This window comes from Talpa occidentalis, unplaced genomic scaffold (genome assembly GCF_014898055.3).
Source record: "Talpa occidentalis isolate TD23 unplaced genomic scaffold, MPIMG_talOcc4v2.1 talOcc4.14, whole genome shotgun sequence".
Classification (NCBI taxonomy): domain Eukaryota; kingdom Metazoa; phylum Chordata; class Mammalia; order Eulipotyphla; family Talpidae; genus Talpa; species Talpa occidentalis.
In genome coordinates, this window is record NW_023601433.1 from 64,869,881 (window position 1) to 64,892,219 (window position 22,339).

Below are 22,339 nucleotides of genomic sequence, written 5' to 3' on the forward strand. Positions count from 1 at the left end.
CCAAACTTAAAGAGGATCACTAAAACTGAGGCTGGGCAACTTTTTATCGCAAATCTCTTGCCATTGTTTTCTCTGGATTTCTAGGAAATTTTCTAGAGAAAGACTTTTAAAACTTTCCCCCCCAAATTCCCTTTCAGATTTAGCTTCTCTCACTTTTCTTCTAACAAAAGGAACAAAAAACTTCTTGTGAACTGTTTCTTTGAAATTTTCCAAAAGAAGAAACTAAACACTAAATGAAGAGAATGCTGGGGATCAGTTTTAAGAAAATGTTTCTACCCTTAAACTGTCCTTTTTTTTTTTTTTGCCCCTGCCTCGTCTGTCATCGAGACTAGGGGATGTCTGCTGATGCACCCCTGATGCTGCTGCTTCCCAGAAGCAACCTCCGTTTTCCTGCCCAGGTAATGGCCTCCAGCCTGTTCTCCACATAGTCCTGTGTGAGAGCTGAGGTCTCTGGCTGTTTCACTTCTGTTCTTCCCACTCGGCCAGCCCTGGCTCCTCATGTCTCACCATGACCCTCCCTCCTTACCTCCTCTGCCCTCTCCCACATGTTCCTTTCTCCTCTTCCTCTGTGTCTGCTCTACTTGGTAAGTTAGCTTACAAAGCAAAGTTGTAACTTTGAATTCCTGTTTTTCCAGCTATCCTCATGTGACAGGATATCTCCTTATTGGAGGTTTTCCCTAATTTCAGAAGCCCTTTAAAAAGTGAGCACTTCCTCCACCCTTCTTTTCAACAGGGCAGCTCTGAGAAGTGAGTAGGTGGCAGGGTGATCCAGTGCCTTCATTGTTTTGGCTCTTTTATTCCCTTCACTCCCTCAGTGGAAGAAACGGGACAACTCTGGGCCATGAGGCTGGCCGCGCCCCTGGTTTTCCTGGCTCTCATTCGGGTTGCTGTGCAGCTATTGGGTAAGTCAGCTCTGATGTGGAAGCTTTCTGTTTGGGGCCTGGGACCTGTGGCATACCTCCCCTTTGAGGGTCAGTGTTAATGGCTTCTTTTCAACACCTGTGAGGGGAGGCAGACTTCCCTGCACCCCGGCTCAGAGGAAACATGTTGCCTCTGCTTGGCTGCCAGTTTGAAAGCTGGAGTCTTGGAAGAAGGCTGCTTCTCAGGTCAAAGTGTTAGGGGAAAAAAGATGTCCTAAAGCTAATTCCATACAGGCTTTGCCGGACCCCCATCTTCCTCCTGATTTCTCCTGAGCTTCCGTGCTTTATACTTACAGGGATTTCTTCTATGGTGTGTTCATTCTAGTTTTTAATTTGCATTATTTCTATCTACCCACAACTAATATCCTCCAAGGATCTTTGAGGGTTTTCATCCAAGCACAGGATGAGAGAGTGCCTCCAAAGAGGCTTCTGTGAGATTTCCATAGCTTGTCCCTAGGTGTTTTTTTTTTTTTTCTGTGAACTACTTTAAACATTCATATTTTTTATTGCTAGCAAGGTCATCCTTGTCTGTATTCTTTGAGTTGTTCAAACTGATTCCTGTTTGTCCTTTCTCCTCTTTCTTCTTCTTTTTTTTTTTCTTTCTTTCTTTTTTTTTCCTGGAGGCTTGTGTTTACCTGTGAAGAATAGATTCAGAGCTTTTCAAATTCTTGGATATGATCAACACTCTCTTTCTCTAGACCCAACCTGCTGAAACTTTGGGATTTAAAAATGTATGCCTACATAATGTGTCTAATTGTACCTGTAAGACACATTCTCTTTTCAGAAGAGATGGAAAGAATTTCAACTTTGAATTTTGGTTCCTGGTCCCACCTCATTTCTCTCAAATCAGTAAATACTGGCAGAGCATAGTCTGCTCAAAGCCTCCATGCTTTGCTGGAAACTGTGGAAGCAGGGCTAGGAGGATAAATCAGAAACCTCCACTAGAAACATGCTTCCCAGGGAGAGACCATTTGGACACAAAGTTGATTTACTGATATAATGAGCCCTAAGAAGCAGTAATTGAAAACACCACCACCACCACCACCACCACCACCACCACCACCACCACCACCACAAGGAAAGGCAGCATTTGCTCTCTGCCTCTGCCAGCAAGTTACTTATTTTCCAAGTCTATAAAATGGGTAGCATAATGTTACCTGCTCTCTCCATTGTTGCAAAGATTCAGTGAGTTACAATTTGTAAAAAGTTTAGAACATTTATAAACCATAGTATTTGCTTTGAAAAAGCAGTGACATCCCTCCCCCATCTCCATGGTAATTAATTGTTCCATCAGAATAGTATGTGAAGCATTTAAGGGAAAGATTTACTGCTAAATAATGCTGAGAAAAGATTCCTGGAACCTGGGGATGTATTTTGTATTATTCTTGGTCACAAAGCTTATCTCTCAGTGAGTAATAGGTGTTGGAAGAGGAACTGCTTAACCTGGGTCTGGAAAGACTGACGAGTGGGTTTAGACATTATCACTATTTATCCAGAAAAATCTGTCTTGTGCAAGAGGGTTTAATGTATCTTCATGCCCCCAAAGGTTAAAACTAAGACCAGTAGGGGCCTCCCTGGTGGCGCAGCGGTTGAGCACTGGGTTGCGAAGCTGCCCGCAGCCTCTGCAGCGCCGGTTCGATCCCCGGCTGCTCCCCGGCCACCGGAGGAGGGTCCTGCATGACACGCAGACCTCTCCTGCCGCCTGCTGCTCCCCTCAGCAGTGTACTTGGGTCCTTCTGCCTGCTCTGCTCCCCGCTCTGGCTCTGGTGAATTCTCTCACCCTCCCGCGCTTCTGACTGTACCCAGTGCATGTATAAATAAATAAATAAATCTTAAAAACAAAACAAAACAAAACTAAGACCAGTAAAGATCTTTTAAGGGTTATGTTGTCTCAAATAAGTCTGTTCAGGGGTCAGTAAAGGTCTTCAAACAGAAGTTGGATGAACAATTCAAGGACTGTGCATGAGACCTGGCTTTTATCCCAGCACAGTCCAATAGAAACAATTAGACACACTATGTAGGCACATTAAACAAATTACAAGGCTACAGATGACATTGATTTTATGAATACACTTTGTCTGACTTAATCAAAATAGTATTGGTTAGTATTAATCAATACAAAGCCTTGTGATATTTTTACATTTTTTTAAATTAAAATTTCAAAATCCAGGCTATATTTGACACTTGCAGCATGTCTCAGTTCAGACTGACCACATGATAAGCATGCAACAGCCCCCTGGATCTAATGGCCTCCCTGTAGGCAGCACAGATGCAGCCCCCACACCCTGTTTCTCAAACTGACCTTTAATGATGTTGGGCAAATAGAGTTTCTCAATTTGCATAGGAATTTTTTGTTCCTGGAGACAGCGGGGTGCTTTACTCTGATGAATGACATCCTCTTCACAGGCACAAATATGGAAGAAGCAGGAAAGTGCTGAGGGTCTATTTACTAAAAGAAAAAAAACCAAATAAATAGAAACATAGGTAAGAGATGCCCTTCCAGAATTATTATTTTTTAATTTAAGGTTCTAATATTCTTTTATGTTTTCATGGCCTAAGCACACATGAGCAGAGGTGTCTGGATAAAAGCTTAGCAGTGGATTATAGGATATTTGAATCCCTAGTACCCCTCCTCCCTGGCATCTTCCTACCCATTAAGACACAGAGGAAGCTCTTCCTACTTCCACTGGTTCATTTCTTTCTTTCTTTTTTTTAATATTCAAAAGGGCAGATTTATTAAAAAAAGGGAAGGGATTCAAGGATGCTTGCATATACACAAGCAGGCAGGAAGAGCTGCCCCTGAAAGGGACAGGATTGTTGACAGAGAGGCCTGCACAGTCACAGGCGGGTGGCCTTGGGAGGAGAGCTGCCTCTGCTGCTTTGCAAAGGGAGAAGGTTGGTGACGAGAAACACCCACATAGTTGAAGGCTGGCAGGAGAGCTGCTGCCTGGTTCATTTCTTTTTAATCTTGAACCCTTTCTTCCACCTTCCCCAGAGATCCCACATCACAGTACCATGAACATCCAATGTTTAGACCTCAGTGAGAGATATAAATGATAGTAGAGATACAGGAAGAGTTGCTCAGACAAAAAAGGTTAATTTGGGCAGTTTCGCTCACAGGCAATGGTGTGTGGGTAAACTTAAACAATTAGCTCTGAGAAGGGAAAAACAAAACAAAACACTGATTCCTTAGTGATTTCCACCACAGTTGGTTTCAAACTACCAACCTGCAGCCCCTGGGAAGAAATGCCAACAGTATCTGATGTGAGTGGGGGAAAAATACAGTGAATTTGATCTCTAGCATAGTCCATGTATCCCTGACCTCTGTGTTATAGGCAAGAAAAGTTAAGTTTATGAGAACTTAAGTGATCTTTTCTGGGTCTCACAATGAGTTAGTGGCACAGCTGGCTCAGCACTCCGGAGTCCTGAACTCCAGTCTTCTTTCTATTAAACAGAAGCAATGCATCTTTGTTGAATGACTGACTGGTTGGATAACAATGTAAAATTTCTTCAAGGAATAATTCCCTGGGGCTGTTCCCGTAACTAGCTTTGATTTTCACAAAATTTTCTTACTTCTACTTTGTAAAATTTTCTAATTTCATTTCTCCCTTCATATGGATGACTTACTTTTAGATATCATATTTAAGACATAGCTTTGCAATTGTTAAGCAACCCAAGTTCTCTTTTTCAATTGCTTTCATATTTGCCTATTTTCCTTGTTGCTGTTCCAAATGATACTGACTTTTTCTAGAATTTGGAGATGGAGATCGTGTATATGTAAGATATTGCAGATATAGGTAAAACAGTTGCTTGTTTACATCATATTTGGTGCTTGCTGAGGGTGTTGGGCCTGATTTCTAGATAGAGTCATCATTTGTTAAACGTGAACTTAAAAGTCGAAAGTGTTACAGAGCAGCCCCGATATAAAACGGGTTGCCTGGCTGTGGGTACTCACCTGCGCTTAAAAGGGGCTTATTAACACTCCACTACAGGCACACACAAAAGGTTAATAAAAGGTTTATTTACAAGGGAAAGGGAAATGAGGAAATGTACAACTCAGGGAGAAAATAGGGAAATAAAGTCTTTAATGTGTCCTACCTGATCTGCCCACCTGGAAACCCAATGGCACTCTGAGAACTGGTCCAGGCTGTGAGCTGGCTGACAGCCAAAAAAAGGACACCCCCCCCCCCAAAAGCCCACGTGTCTGGTTTTATACCAAACCTGGCTGCTTAACCCCACCCTCAGGTTCCAGCCACCTTCCCTTTGGTGGTGATGGGATTTGTCTTTCCCAATGTCCTAATGGCTTTGGTCTGGAGTAGGGGGTGGAGTCCACAAAGCCTGTATGGAATTAGCTTTAGGACATCCTTTTCCCCCTAACAAAAGTGGTTAGCTTCACTTAAAAACAAGACCCTGTCTTCACAAAGGGCTTGGAGATCATAGGTATCCTTTGACACGCATATCCTATAACCTGGTTTCTGAGGCTGAATCTTGAGTCATCAGGGGAGGACCAAGAGGTCACACCAGCAGCCACAGAAGCAGTTGAATGAAAAGAAAGTGGCTTCTGAAGTAGAGCCTATCTACAAAGCATGGTGGTGGGGTGGGGGTTGGGGGGAACATGTAAAACTAATGTCAAAATGAGAACAGGATTTTCATTTGGCCTCTTAGTGGCCATCAAGAAGTGTTTACAGGAAAAAAAATCATATGATTAGGTTGGTCCATAGAGATTAGCAGAAATTAGGGGGAGAAAAATGAAAGTAGAAGGTGATAAGAAGGCAGTGTCCTTTCAAAAAAGAATTGAAATAGAATAGGAAGAAGCAAGCTTCTTAAGACAATTTCTCCAATTACAGACTAAGTAAAGGTCACAGTGCAATTTCAGGTCCTTAATCACCTTGATTAATCACTCCTAGATCTCCACCAGGACCCTGTGAGGGGATGGGTCTATGCTACTATTACCCTTGACTAGATGAGAACACTAGGCTCAGATCAACTGCCTGGTGAGAATCAGAGCTAATTCTTGCCCCTGGTTTTCTGGCTTTAGGCTAAGAAGTAGACATTATCAAGGGGATTGTGGTGATCAGGAGAGACATAAATGTTCTTCAAAACAATGGTATGTCAAAGAAGGACTCAGTCTCTCTTTTTGTATTAATTGTTCAGACTTTTCTCTTGGACAGGAGAGGGAGGGCATGGACATTTGAGTGTTTATGCAAATTCCTCCTCACCTAGAAATGTGGTGCTGAAGTCTGGGAGTAGGACCAGCATGTGCTGAAACACAAGGCGGGAGAAATAAGTGGCATTACCTCACCTAGCTTCCTCTTAGTCAGCCTGTCTATCATAAAAGAAACTTTCTTTTATGTCTTAGAAAAAAGAAAGAAACTTTCTTTTATGTCTTCATATCAGCATTTTATTTACTGATAGTAGGAAAAGTCTAAAATTGTATAAAATGAAAGCATTTAATGGTCAATGTCTCTATAGTCACCTTTAATAATTAATTTTCTTTGCTGGTAAGCTTGGGAATTTAATTACATGCTCATTGTGATGGGCTCATTCAAAACTTAAAAATTGCTTTAAAATGCATGCCTATGTTATTGAATATTAAACCCAAGGTATATATGGTTGAAATTTGTGACTTCTTTCCTAAATATATTTTGACCTTTAACATTTCTTCCTGTGAATTAACCACAGCACAGTTTAAAATCACAGTGTGTTTCTGGTGTGTCTTTGTGTTGTCACTATCGTGGTGGCTGTTTGCCATGGCACACAGCTGCTGTTCACCAAATATTTGTTAAAAAATAAATGTGAGATTAGAAAGATGAATTTACACTGGAAGGAGGGTCTCTTCAATACTGTAAATAAATTTCTAATGTGTATTAACAACTATAACAAAAAGGAAGCATACATTTAACCCCTTAAATGAAATGACGGAGAAATGTTCTTCTCCAACTGTTCTTCCTTGTTCAGCTTTGCAATATTTCTGTTACAATAATGTAATTAATATAGATCAAAAATTTTGAATATTAATATATTTAAAACATTAGTGTGATTAGTAATAAGAAATACCCACAAGGTGACTTTTGGTTAAAGCCTTGAAGCACTTTCAGCGGAAGTGACATTTTAAGTCAAGGACATTGCACAGGGACAATGATAAAAGCAAAACTATGTGGGGAGAAGAATAACATGAATGTGGGACTGTAAAGTGATAATTTTACATTTCCTTGTATTGTTTGGCAAAGGCAATATCAAATTTGCACTGCTTCCCAATGTCAAAGATAAACAAAGGAAACAAGAATAGGTAATTTTGTATTGAAATAGAAGCTATTCATTTCCAAATACTTCTTTTATGAGTGTATATATTTATAAATTGCTCTTTGGTAAAAATAAACTTTTATGGGGAAAATAAATTAAATAGACTAATCATGAATCAATCATGAAATAAAATAGAGTATTTGGGTGCCTGATTAAGTCAGCTCTAATAAATATTCTTTCATTTATTTGATTAATACTCATCAAGAGACTATTATGACTCTTAAAGAGAGAATGTAGTACAGAATCAAAATGATAGTTTCTCATGAAATTTATATTCAAGTAGAGGGACACAGACAAACCATTAGTAAACAGATTTTAAAAACATATCTATGTAAAACTGGAGATGTATTTTATGTAGAAAATACTAAGAATAAAATTAGAATATTAATTTGCTAAGGCATTGACATCTGAGGTGGAACCTGAATGAGCATCCTAAAAAATGGGAACTTGAAATATCAAGTTTCTAAGAAGGAAATTAGCTTGAAGTGTTTGAGGAACAGAAAGGCCTGTGACTAGATGTGGTAAGTGAGAGCGTGTCCGTGCGAAGGTGAGGGCAAAGGGTAGCGGTCTGGGCTATACCCCTTCAGGGAGTGTCACCTGGTGGCTACATGGTCCACTTCCTGTGTGCAGTGGCACGCTGTTGAAAGGTTTAAATTTGGGGGAAAATAGAGTAAATAACCAAAATCTCCCCCCAACTTAGGGAACTTCTACAAAAAGAGAGAAGAAAAATAAAATGATTTTACTACTGAATAAGCACTCAAACAATATGATGCCCATCATAATCCCCTAAAGAATTACAATTGTTTATATAGCTTGTTTATATAGCTAAGCAGAAACAATTCATTACATTAGGGAGATCTTGCAATTTGGAGTCAGGTTGACAAGTTAGGCCCATCTCACCCAGGAAAGTGGGAAATAATGCATTTTTTGTGGATGATTTTATGTCAAAGAGAGGAAGGCCAGAACAACACGATGGTTGCTTAGTCCAGGGTGGATGTAGTGGAGATGGAAAGAATGATTAGGGTATTAGTGTTCTCCAGACCAACAGAACGGATGCTGGGTTTGTGTGTGTCCGTATTTCTGTGTCTATCTATCTGCTTGTCTGTCTACCTATAGAAAGATATATTTTAAGGAACTGGCTTATGCATTTGTGGAACTAGCCAGTTCAAGTCATCAGGGGTAAGTTGGCAGGCAGGAAATCCTGGAAAGAGTTGATAGTATAGTGTAGTTTAGATATTAAATTCTCTCTTCCAGAAAGGATTTCATTCTGTTTTTTCTGAAGGCCTTCAAATGACTGGATGAAGGCCTCCTACATTTTGGGCAATCTGCTTTACTCAAAGTCTCCTGATTTAAATGTTAATCTCATCTTTAAAAAAACCCAAAAAAACCTTCACAATAATGGGCCTCCCCTGTGGCGCAGCGGTTGAGCGCTGGGTTGCGAAGCTGCCCGCGGCCTCTGCGGCGCCAGTTCGATCCCTGGCTGCTCCCCGGCCACCAGAGGAGGGTCCCACATGGCGCGCAGACCTCTCCTGCTGCCCGCTGCTCCCCTCAGCAGTGTGCTTCAGTCCTTCTGCCTGCTCTGCTTCCCACTCTGGCTCTGGTGAATTCTCTCACCCTCCCGCGCTTCTGACTGTACCCAGTGCATGTATAAACAAAACAAAACAAACAAATAAATAAATAAAACATGCCTCTATTTAAAAAAAAAAAAAAACCCTTCACAATAATATTCTGACTGGTGTTTGACCAAATGTCTGTGTACCATGAACTAGCCAGGTTGATAGATAAAATTAAACATCACAGTGTATATTTTCAGGAAAAGCCTATTAGTTCTGCTTTAGTCCTAGAAAATGAAGGAAATCTGGGACTCTGGGATGACTCCTCTGAGTTTTTGGCTTGTGTATCTTGGTGGATGGTGTGGCATGAGAAAGAGAAGTTGGATATTTACTTATTAAATACCATTACCTTTAGAATAGAATTAAGAGGGAACTATAGATGAAAATACAGTATTTGATAAAAGTCTAATCAGTATAAAGACCTCTCAAAGAGAATTACTGAATGTATAAATCTTCAATACAATTTGAGTGGTTGACTGAACTTGGGCAATTCATTAGTGTTTGCTGCTAGACAATACAACCAGATGGTAGAAGTATGAGATGTAAAATATATTTCTTATTAACAATGAGATGCTACTGGATGAACCTATGTGAAAGTGAAAGATTAAATTTGGTAGGAAAACAAGAGGGGAAGCAGCAGGCACAAATTACAAGTGAAAGGCATTTATGTTGAGTTCATTATCCTTCTTCGATTAGAAGAGCCTACATGTACATTTGTGTATGGTGAACTGTCATAGTGAGTATCTAGCAAAATGTTCTTATTTTCTGTGTTTCTTTGGGAACAAAACGCCATGTTTTTAAAATTTTAATTTTATTGCCAGTGCATAAACTTACTCATTTTGTCACACCAGGAAATGAGCAGCAACAAAATGAGACCAAGTCTGAGAAAGAGTTTTGCTAAATGGGAGAAAATTCAGTCATGTGTGATGTGTTTAGTTGACTGATGTCAACTCCAGAGAGGCCAGCAGAAGCTGTTGTTCTGTTGAGCTCTGATTTCCAGAAGTCAGACCAGCAGGAAAGAGGAACCCAGTGAGGGAACAAGGCAGAGGCTCAAAGCAATGAGTTAGGAACCCAAGCAGGATAAAGGCAGGAAAGCGCGAAACAATTTTGGGGCAAGAGCAGATGCAGGAGCCTGGCGGGAGAATATCTTTTGAGATCAAGTTCCATTATAAGTTCTAAGTTGGTCCAAGCAATGATCTCAGAGTTTCCATGGTGCTAAGCCTATAGGGGTGTTAAGGACAGTAAACAGAAGTTGGCTCATGAAGGACCCTGTGAGTGGTACTATTATTGCTTTATTTCATTGGGATGATTTGTGAAAATAATGAGTTAATTTAGTCAGATCCTCAAATATCTCTACTACTACCGGCTCATTTTGAAAGAACCACTTAAGTGGAAAGAATTTAGCAAAACTCCACAAGAAGTATTTAATTTATATTTGTTAAAAAATTAAAACAATTATTTCTATTTGTCTAGTCTTAAAAAAAAGGTGCAAAAAAAAAAAAAACCTTTACATGAATTCAGTTTTGATTTGGGGGAGAAAATATGCTTACCAGATCCTTTTTTCTTTCTTTTTTTTTTTTTTGACAAGAGGAAGTCAATTTTGCCAGCTAGCAGCTATATGCAATTTATGTAAACCATTTATACACACTCATTTAAATCACCAGACCCAAATTGCAAGTGTTATAAGCACTTATTTATAAGGTTATTTTAATATATATTACTTCAAATTATAAGAACTTAAATTTATTTCACCTCTACTGGAACTGTAACTGATCATTTTTGTAATGCAAAGTTTAGATTATGTCAATGAAATGAAAGTTAACATTATATAACAGATATTAATGTACCTCTAGATGCTAGATCTTAAGTTGTCTGTTGTTGGAAGGGAAACCAAAACAAAAAACTTCTCATTGCATAGACTTGGGCTACCTCCATAACAGTAGGTTAAAAAATTTGCTAGACATAAAAATTCCTAAGATAAAATTATCCTTTAAATCAAGAACTCTTGTTATAATTAAGATAATGAAATGTAGATTTTATTTATTTCAGAGACAGTAGGTTGTGTTAGACTTGAAAATTTTATTCTAGGATATACTATATTTAATTTTAGAGATTATTGCATTTATAGCCAAATTTTCTTTTCTCAGATGGCTATTATTTCTTTCTCTGCTTCTACCTATTATGTGTCCTCCAGTACAATTCATGTGCATTTAAGGCAGGCATTTTCATTAAGTGCCTCATGATGAACTAAGACATCTTAAAGATTTCCAGTTGATTGTCAGTACCCATGTGCTCCCAGAAGAATCCCCTTAACCCGGGGTGGATTCTCTCTTTAACTTCAGGTATCCCTTGACAAGAACTACATTGACATAGGCAGAGTTAGCTTCATTCCTTTACCTAGGATTGTAAGTCTTTAGGGAAATGGAAACATTGGAAACTTTTGACCTAAAATACTGTCTTGCCACATGTATCAACTTCAATAGCCTTTCTTTCTTTTTTTCTTTAACAGACACCAGTCAATTTTTAATATATAATGAAGATCACAAGCGCTGTGTGGAAGCATTAAGTCCCAGTGCAGTCCAAACTGCAGCTTGCAATCAAGATAATGAAGCCCAGAAATTCCGATGGGTCTCTGAATTCCAGATTATGAGTGTTAAATTTAAATTGTGCTTGGGAGTGCCGTCAAAAAGCGATTGGGTTGCTGTCACGCTATATGCCTGTGACTCAAAGAGTGAATTTCAGAAATGGGAGTGCAAAAATGACACACTTTTGGGAATCAAGGGAGAAGATTTATTTTTTAACTATGGCAATAAACAAGAAAAGAATATCATGCTTTACAAGGGGTCGGGTTTGTGGAGCAGATGGAAGATCTATGGAACCACAGATGATTTATGCTCCAGAGGTTATGAAGGTAAGAAGCATTGAAATTTTTACCTTTCTTTCCAAATTTCCTCATCTTCTTGCTTGGAAATTAAGAAAATAAACACACTATTACTTTATTATTTTTTTAAGTTAATGGCATACCATTGTTTTACATCTTTATTGATTTTTTGGCAATATAGGATTTCTCCCCTCTGGTGTGGTTACAGTAACTCTCTCATAGTCCTCCTCCATAGTCTTCCACTCTAGTCCATCTTGCTCTCTCCCTACCTCCAACATTCTCACTTATTCTGTAGTAGAAATATTAATTGATTACCTTTGTGGTTTGACCTATTCTTTGTTCTATGTGAAATGTCAGTGAATAAATGTAACTGTGGGTTACAATTTTTAGAAATTAATTTACACTGTAGCCTTTGACCCAAAGTCTCCCATTTAATGTTAAATTATTATAGTGATGTGTATTAAACCAAATGTTTCTTTTCCTTTGACTTAAATTATCCCTGGAGAAATGATCCATGGAACAATATTCTTTACCAACTCGAATGCTTAAAGTTTTGACAGTACATGATAGTTGGATTTCTAAATGTTCCTGATTCATTTTGTCATTGCATGAACATTTTGGGACCACAATTATCAGAAATTTAGATAAGTAATTAGTTTGTGAATTAACATGCAGTATATTTAGTGAGGTATCATGGAAAGTCATAGCACCTATGGGGCAGGAAATACTTTTATATGTAGTTAATTCTTTTTTTTTTTGAAGGTTAAATAAAATCAGAGTCATCTTCCTTTACCTTGATCAAGTTTCATTCTCTGGAGACTGTACAGAAAAAGATGAAACAAAAATAAAGAAGAACATGATGCCTTTTTCAAAGGTTTCTTGAGTCAGATGGTACTACAACCACATTCCAGACCTGGGCACTTAATTATTGTGAGGTTTTATCTAGAAGGACCTCAGGGTCAGAGACAGAGCTTGCCTTCTGGGACAAGCAATTACCTGTTTCCAAAATTACTATCTTATTGAGGCCTCAAAGATTGGTTAATCCTAGTATATGTCAGGTAAGCAGCACATAAGAGTTTAGCTCTTAATAAGGTGGTAATTTGTCCTTCTGTATTAACAGGGAGAGAGAACAAGAACTGAGGAAGAGTATGGAGGGTTCAGAAATAAGTTATCTCAAGGCATTTATTTAGCATAGCATAGACTTAGAGACAACATTTCAGAAAAAATCTTGGTAGAAAATTATAGGGTAGAACAAGGGTGAACTAAACTTGATGAAGCAAATTCCATAGATGGGGCAATAGTCCCAATTGAGTAATTCATTGCAAAGAAGATTGATGCTTAGACAATAGACTTCTTGTTTTATTTTAAACACGTCGCTGAAGTTTTGTTGACTTCCACATCGATTTCTCTTTGTTCTGTTTGTTTTAAGAAAAATATGCATAGAGTTTTGGATGATGGTTCTCAAACTTCAATATGGTTAAAAATCTCCTGGAAAACCTGTTAAACATGGAGATGCCACAGCCCTTCTCCTACCCAGATTCTGACTTAGTTTATCAGGGGAAGGGCTAGGACTCTACTGACTATTTTTATAAACACCTGGGTGGTTAGATGCAGATGGCCCATTAACCATCCTTGGCATAGTCTTCAACTGTCTTCCAATATTAAGATATTTCTACTAGAAGTAAGGTTGCACCACTTGAAGAGTAAATTGACTGCAGTACATGATTTGTCAGTAAGGTGCCTGGAATGGAGCTTATTTCTTTGGCTTTATCCATGCTTCATTAAATAAATTAAGTTAGTGTTTAAAGAGCTATTTCTGCTTGGCGTCTGTAAATTCAGTGCTGAGCATTCCTTGGCTAACTTACTGAACAGTACAACTAGACTTGAGGTAAACCTAGTAAGTTTTCTTCAGATGAAGGAACGGGAACCCCTATGATTAAAAGTGGCACAATTATTTCTGAATCCAGAATGTGTCTTATACAACATATGACTTGAGAGGCTGGTTCTGGAACTGAGTGGAACCAAAACTAGAATTTTTAAGTTAGCAGCCAGCGAATTAGCTAACAAAATTATTTTTAAAATAATTTCATTATTTTTAATTTTATTATTTATTATTTTATAATTTTGTTTTGAAAGTAAACCTAGCTTTTGGGCCTCTCCTGGTGGTGCAGTGGTTGAGCGCTGGGCTGCGAAGTTGCCTGCAACTTCTGCAGAGTCGGTTTGATCCCAGGCTGTCGGTGAGGGTCCCACATGGCACACAGACCTCTCCTGTGCCCGCTGCTCCCCTCAGCAGTGTATTTTGTCAGTCTGCCTGTTTTGTTCCCTGCTCTGGCTCTCACCATCCCACGCTTCTGACTGTACCCAGTGCTTGTGTAAATAAATAAATAAAAATCTTAAAAAATTAATTAATTAAAAAATAAACCTAGCTTTTCAGGAGGACTGGATATGTGCAATGAAAAGAGAATAAGAGGCTTATAGTTATGTGCTTTTAATTACATGTTAGGCACTGTGCTATATATTTTATAAATTGTGTATTATCTAATAGATGAAATGTCTTTTAAGAACTTTTTTTACAGTCATAGAATTGAAAAACTTAAAAGAGAATTCCTACCTTGGAAAATTCTGAATATCATCTGGTGGCAACAGGCTAAATATTTCTATGTAGATGGTTATTAACTCTCAAAGAGAGGTTTTGTGCAAAGGTAGAGTCTTTTTTTTAAAGATTTATTTATTTATACAAGAACTGGGGTACAAGCCAGAGGCACAGGAGGGTGAGAGAATTCACCAGAGACAGAGTGGGGAGCAGAACAGGCAGACTTCCTGAAATACACTGCTGAGACAGGAGAGGTCTGCTGCGCCATGTCGGTAGCTCCCTGGCTGGCTGGGAAATCGAACCCACGCTACAGTGCCTGCGGACAGCTTCACAGTGCTGCACTCAACCTGCTGCACCACCGGGGAGGCCCCACAGGTAGAGTCTTTAAATGGAGGATCTAGCCAGGTGAGGGCTTTGTGGTCAGTGGATGTAGCTGCTTCCCTCATGGTTTGAGCTTAAGGTCAACCATAGCCAACAATGATTCTATATTTGTTCCAAATTTCCTTTCTAAGTGAACACAGATCTTGCTATTTTGTTCTGTTTGAATTCACTTAAAAAAAAAAACAAGCAACTGATATTGGTTGTAGATGGTGTATAGTGGTCTTTTAGATTAGAGAGTTGTGCCAAAATTCCTGTCCTTCCTCATAGCCATTTTTGAGGGATTCCTATGGAGGTTGCTTGGCAGGAAGTATTTGCAAAGGATTAAAATATTAAGTTTGAGTTTTATATGAGTTATATAGTAGCTATAAGGTAATTTTCAACTTAGATTTTCAATAATTCTGTGATTTCAACCAAGAGGAAGGATGACCTCTTCCCTGTTTTGGGAAAAACATGCAGAAGTCAAAGCTGGTGCCAACAGAGCTGACTACTTGTGCCTTAAAAGAGGAATGAGGAACATCTGTTCCAAAAGACAAGCAAAATAAAATGGTACTGGAGTTAATTTTAAGTATGGATTGTTTGTGTTTAGTAAAAGATGAGTTCTGGGCACAAGGGAAAAGAGGAATCCCCAGTGTGGGGACACCAATGTGATCAGAAAAGTCAGACCCATTCTTGTTGCATGTTTCCTACTAGAAAGTGTATGTTGAGATGCACCACTCTCATTCTAAGTGAAAGGCAATATTTTTCTTCTAGCCATGTATACATTGCTGGGTAATGCAAACGGAGCAACCTGTGCATTTCCATTCAAGTTTGAAAATAAATGGTATGCAGATTGCACGAGTGCTGGGAGATCAGATGGCTGGCTTTGGTGTGGAACCACTACAGATTATGACACGGATAAACTATTTGGATTTTGTCCATTGAAATGTAAGTAATATTACCATCAAGAAACGTTTGGCACATTTACTGTGGCAACATAATGATAAGAACCTTGCATTTATCTAGCACATTTTATCCTCAAAGTGGGTTCACATTCACTCTCCTATTATACTCCACCACAATCTTTCATAGACATCATTTTTTTCTATTTTATAACCAAGAAAGTGATTCAAGTTGACTGAAAACTGGAATGCAGAGTCTACTCTCAGCCTTAGCTGCATCAAATAACCCCTTTATTTTCACCAATTATTTCTTTAAAAAAAATTTTTTTTTGCATAAAACTGGGGTGCAGACCAGAGGTGTGGGAGTGAGAGGATTCACCAGAGACAGAATGGGAAGCAGAACAGGTGGATTTACTGAAATACACTGCTGAGGGGAACAGTGGGCGAGACAGGAGAGGTCTGCTGTGCCATATGTTGAGGCTTAGCTCCGTGGCTGGGCTGTAGCATTGATAGCACTGAGACTTAAAACCCAGGCCACCAGGGAGGCCCTCACTTATTACTTCTTTTCTTCTACTTCCACTTTATTGGTTATTTTAAATTGGTTTTATTATTTCTAAGACTTCAGGGCAAGTAATATTATGCTATACTATGTATGTTTCAACACAGACTTCACAGATGAAGGCATGCCATCCCCAGATTCCCAGTGATGTACCTTATTAGACTATAGATCAAGAACAGAATTTAAATTTAAACAATACCACAAACATGTTGCTTGATGGAGAGAGAGATTTGAGTGGCAGTCTGAATTTTGTGTCAAGGTCTTGAAAAGGGTCTCTCACAGAGAAAATGATAGTAATGATACTCTAATTCAACTTAAGAAGAGTATCGTTTAACACAGTTTAACACAACTCAATTAAAGTGGGTTATTTTTATGTGTGACATGTTTTGGAAATAAAGTTTTAAGTATGATAGCAGTAATATAAAATTAGTAACATTGGATTATATTGGTGGTAAGAAGTAGAACATGAGTTCTTGATGCTCTTTCCACACTCAAGAATCTATAAAGAGGGCCTCCCTGGTGGCACAGGAGTTAAAGATAAACTTATCAAGCTATTGCCAGCTATTGCAGTTCCGAGTTTGATCCCCAGCCAGGGAGCAACCCACATGGGGCAGCAGACCTCTCCTGACTTGCCCTCTGCTCCCCTCAGCAGTGTATTTCAGTAGATCTCTCTGTTCTGCTTCCGACTCTGTCTCTAATGAATCCTCTCACCCCCCACACCTCTGGTCTGTACCCCAGTTCTTTTATGTAAAAATAACTTTTTTTTTTTAAAAAAAAGGAATCTATAAAGAGTACAGCAGTTTCTGGGTGGGCGGTGGCAGGAAAGAGAGCACCAACATTGGGGGGTGGGGACAGTCTGAACAATCCTTGACCTCTTACTCTTAGAGATGTGATGGAGCAGAGTAGCTCTTGCTTTCTTCTATTACCAGCAACTTTTTCTACGACTGCTCCCGTCCTGCACACAGCTGGGTGCAGAGGAGAGCATCAGATATAGTCTGTGCCCGTGTAAGGCCATGTGAATTGCAACAGCATTGCTTACAGCTCAACTTCTGAGAGCTCACATCCACCCACAATCACATTACTTGGAGAATTATTGTAAAACAGAATGACTCACAAAAATTTTTATTATGTCAAGTTAAAAATCAGAGTTCCAGGAGCCATGCTTTTCAAAATATCTCTTTTGATTTATAATCACTAAAAATATCCCACTAAAAATGAATTTGATTTCTCAGCCCTATATATTGTGACACTCTTCTGTGTGCATTCTCATTCTAGTGACTACCCATGGACACTCACAGGCTTTTTGTTCAGAGTTGAGATCAATGGATTCACCTCTCTTATACAAACTTTTAAAGATTTGAGTCCCATGAAAGGTTTATAGATGTTTGATCTCTGTATTGGAAGTTTTTCGTTTGAAGAGAAAATTGAACTATTTTTTTTCCCCTAAATGAAAATGATTAATGTTTTGTAGTGATTGAAGAGAATGTTTCTCCTTTGTTTAGTAGGAATGGTATTTTTTAAACCTGTTTCTTAGGGGCTTGGATATCATGGGTCCAGTTCTAGCACCTTGTACCTAAGTGCTATTGACAAGCGAATTGTTGGCTAGATGCATGGTTAATGAATCATTAAATGGGGACAAATGGCCAGTCTCTAAATACAAAGCAAACTTACAATGTCGGACAGATATGTGTTGGAAGGGAATCTTGACTATATTCTAGAATAATTCTTTTTCTATTGTTACTTTTAATTTATGTCTTCAAAACCAATTTATAGATTTTTGACTATTAAATGTGAAAGTAAAACAGCTATAAAAACATTGTTTTGTTTCAGTATATGTTCAAAATTTAAAGTACATTTTATACATTTCATACTTTTCTTAAAGGACTTTTCAGTCTCCCAATCTATTTCATTTCCCTTTCTTTGTATTCCTTTCAAGAGGACATTTTATTTTACATTAACTTTAAACTAGCAGATTCAATACAGGAAGATGAAATGCCAGTTATGGACCTAATGACACAATATATTCTCCTCATTGTCCTTTACATTCTTTGTTGTAATGTTTTCCTTTTGTTTAGACAATTATTTTCAAGTATCTTGAGAACAGGAAAAGGAAAAGACCTCTTTCAATGCTCCATAGCTTGCAACTTTAACTTTCCACATCAGTTTTGCTGGTTTACTGTGGGAATTTGAACAATTTGGGGGAGACAAATAGTCAGCAAACCTATATACATTCATTGAGAAATAGGTTTAAATTCCTTGATTTAAAATGCAAAACCCACTTTCCTTAAGATTCAGTTTGTATCTTCTCTTTATTTGTATATATCCCTTTCCTCCATTTCTAGATAAGAAAATAACCCCTCCTTTAAAAAAATGTATCATACTTTCTGCCATATTGTAATCAAAACTCTATATTTCTAAATATATTTTTTAAAACCTATCCCTCTCAAATTGTCTCATTTAATTGATCACTAAATTAGTAAGATCTCATTGTGATTATCAAAATTCAGTATTATTAACTCAAATATATTTTATATAAATATATAATGACTTTATAGTTAAAACCACACAGATTTCTATGCTCTTCCTAGAAGAGATTTGGATATATTTCCCCCTGCCCCCCGCCCCGTTGGGTGTGCCCATGGGACTGAAGTTTTATATTACAGTGTGTGATATACATATGAAACATTTGATTCCTCATCAGATACAAAGAATCATGACAATTTGGGTTATATGGTTTGGAAAACTGCCAAAATTCTTCTCAGAAAATTTGACAAGTTACATGATTCTTTCTCTGTTCCTTAAAAATAAATGCAAGGATTATTACTTCATGTAACTTATAAAAATAATTTTATATTCAAAAGACAAAAGAGAAAATTTCATAGCATTGAACAGGCAAAAGTACTTCATTTTTCTACTAATTTCCCAAACATATTTAACAGGCTATAAAGTACTATATATTCCTTAAGATTATTGGTTTTTCATAGGGTATACCCAAGTTTATAGAGTACAGGGGCAATTATAAAATAACAAAGGAAAAGAGGAACCAGGCCTCCCTGGTGGTTCAAGAGGTTAAGCACCGCTCTATGAAGCAATCCACAGCCTCTGCAGCACGAATTCAATCCCAGGCCTGCCAGGGACCAACCCACATGGCGCAGGAGACCTCTCCTGTCTCTCCCACCACTCCCCTCAGCAGTGTATTTCCGTCAGTCTGCCTGTTCTGTTCCCCACTCTGTCTCTGGTGAATCCTCTCACCCCCTGCATCTCTGGCTTATACCCCAGCTCTTGTATGCATAAATAAATAAATCTTTAAAAAAAAAAGAGGAACCAAAATAATGATTTCTAACTCTGATGAAAAAAAGCTAATTGCCAAAAGCTACCTATGTTTACTTTATTCTAGATATGAGAAAATGAGACTGCTGGATAACAGTTTGATTGGTGGGTGACAGTGCTTGAATGCAGGTCCAGAATAACCTGCCTGCAGAGTCTATGACCTTTCTTTCTGATGCCTGTTGTCTTTGGTCTAAAACTAGAATGTGCAGGTAAAGGATCTACTTCCTGGGATAACCTATATATATTTTTTCTCACTTTTTTGTCTTTAGGTTAAGGGAGCTGAGCTGGTATCTCTAATCTTATTTAGTCTTTGTACTTACCACACTTCTCAATCCATCTGATCTCAAATATAGGGAGATGATGCCTCTCTTTACTTCCTAGGCACATGAAATACATTGGATGCTGTTAATCTTTTGATAACTTCCCCTTCATTTCAAGAGTGAAGAAAATCTCACAGGCATTTTAAAAATAAAAGGAAGGAAAAGAATATAATGCTTCAGGCAACAATGCTGCTAGAACTCTTAAAAATATTGTTCACTGAAAGTCTTTTCTATTCATGATGTAGCCCATTTCATTTGACTTCATTTACAGTTGAGGGCAGTGAAAGCTTATGGAATAAAGACCCATTGACAAGCATTTCCTACCAGATAAACTCCAAATCTGCTTTAACTTGGCACCAGGCGAGGAAGAGCTGCCAGCAACAGAACGCCGACCTCTTGAGCATCACAGAGATACATGAGCAAACATACCTGACAGGTAATGTCATGAAAAGAAAGCAAAGTTGTAAGTAATATCATGGTTATTTAATTTCCATACAGTTTAACTTAAAAGTGAACAGCACAAGTGATGCAGACATTACAACAGATAATAGATGGTGCAGAGGACATGACAAATTCATATGTGAAAAATGCACCCCCCCAGGATGGCAAATAGGTTTCATTTGATGAACCAAATTTGTCCTATCACTTGAGACAATCTCTAGAAATTGTGTTGAGAAGGATTCTGAGGATAATCTGGGCTCAAAATGGAAGATGCCACAATCAATGGATGACGTTGTTCATGAACACAAGGCTGGTTATCATGCTGGTAAAATGTTCCAGGTCTAGGGTGAAGCCAACAATCTTCCATTAGCATAACAAAGTTCAAGGTGATAAGTAAAAAATTGCTATCATGACCAGGGACAAGTGCTATGAAACTCAGTCCTTTTTGTCTCTTGTCTCTCTATCTCCCAGACTGCACTGACTTTACGGTTTTAATAATACCCTTCCTGCAACATATTTGTGTTTCTAAATATTTGTTCTGGATCACATTTTTCCTATTAGTTACTATTGATATTAGTACTATTAAAATTGAATTTGAAGATGTTTATTACAGTCTAATTTTGGTGGACAAAAAGGTGCATGCATTCATTTAGCACAACCTGGTGAAATGCCCACAATGTAACTGAGTAAGAAGCATATTTCTACTCCAAGTACCTTTTTAGAGCTAACCATGAACTGACCACTGCAATGAAATACTTTGAATCAGGGCCTCCCTGGTGGCGCAGGTGGTTGAGCACCGCATTGTGAAGCTGTCCACAGCCTCTGCAGTGGCGGTTCGATCCCCTCTGGCCTTGGAGCAACCCACATGGCAAACAGACCTCTCCTGTCTCGCCCGCTGCTCCCCTCAGCAGTGTATTTCATCAGTCTGCCTGTTCTGTTCCCTGCTCTGTCTCTGGTGGATCCTCTCACCCTCCCGCACATCTGGCCTGTGCCCTGGCTCTTGTATAAAAAACAAACAAACAAACAAAAAACCTTAAAAATAAAAAAAGAAATACTTTGAATCAGTTCATCATAAAGTTTAACACATATTAATGTTCTCCATGTAGTTTAAGCAGCAACTCACCATTTTCTTTCAGTTGTTATTAAGAAGATTAACAAAAGTCATGCCATATGCCCTCACTGTGTGCATTAATAAACTCAGGGGTGGGTTCAGCATTTTACTTCAATCTGCTCAATTTTTCTGCTTTGTGTGGTGTCTGGGAGCCTTTCTAATATTTGGACAAAATATCAGAGTGGTTAATATTTACAGTCATGCAGAAAAATAAAGAGAAGAAAGCCTGGAAGGAGACAAAATTAAAATTCATGTAGATGATTAAGGAATAAAAAATGTGATTTGGGGCAATCCTGGTATATTTGTGTTCACTTGCATGGGTGAGAGATAACTCTGGCAGGTTAGCAATTATTTCCATTGCTTTTTAAAAAAAAATCTGTTTTTGGATTATGTTGTAGAGGATCTTCTGATTTTTGCTTGTTTTTCTGGCTTTCTGGAAGTACAGGGACAGGGCACCAGTTTCTGTCATTCTCTGCACCACTTACATAGAGATGAGCAGCATAGAAGCTCTGCCAGCACCAGGCTCATTTCCGGCCCTGTGCGCCTGTCAGACTCCTGGCTGCAGGAAATGCTTTCCTAATCAGCCCCTGCTATTGTGTCCCTCAGGAGAGCAAACAGGCCCCTAGAGATTCAAAGGCTGAGTTCACCTCGGATACTTATTTGACTCTTAGCCAAGCCCCTCGAATTGCAGTCAGCAAATTCTAACTGAAATCTGGATAAGAGTGGCTTCTATAATGAAATTTGTAGTATTTCCTGCTTTCCTTTAAGTCAAAAATATCATGCAGTAGGAGAAAAAGATCTGACGGGATTTGAAAAATAAATCAGAATTTTTTTGCAGGAAGATAATTATTACATATATATGGGAAGAATGTAGAAAATAATAATGTGAGTGGGAGACTGGGATTTACTCCATTTTGGGAAATATGCCACTAACATGAAAAAGAAAACCTAAAATAGTTACACTTTTAAAATAAGGTTTCTTTTGGAAGATTTGAGGAGTGAATATAAT

The 22,339-nt window shown here is 38.4% G+C and overlaps 1 protein-coding gene across 2 annotated transcripts in view; it reads left to right on the forward strand.

Annotated features, from left to right (window-relative positions):
* Window positions 1-327: 327 nt before the first annotated feature.
* The window catches only part of MRC1 (mannose receptor C-type 1), an 83,782-nt gene continuing 61,770 nt past the window's right edge, over window positions 328-22,339 (forward strand). The window contains exons 1-5 of one of the 2 annotated variants that reach the window (XM_037510680.2): window positions 328-398; window positions 816-902; window positions 11,346-11,747; window positions 15,442-15,615; window positions 20,050-20,214. In XM_037510680.2, the coding sequence (XP_037366577.1) occupies window positions 842-902; window positions 11,346-11,747; window positions 15,442-15,615; window positions 20,050-20,214 (802 nt within the window). In that variant the 5' untranslated portion in view covers window positions 328-398; window positions 816-841. Of the gene's footprint in view, window positions 399-506; window positions 585-815; window positions 903-11,345; window positions 11,748-15,441; window positions 15,616-20,049; window positions 20,215-22,339 lie in introns of those variants that run through there. The other variant, XM_054695108.1, reaches the window with a different exon arrangement.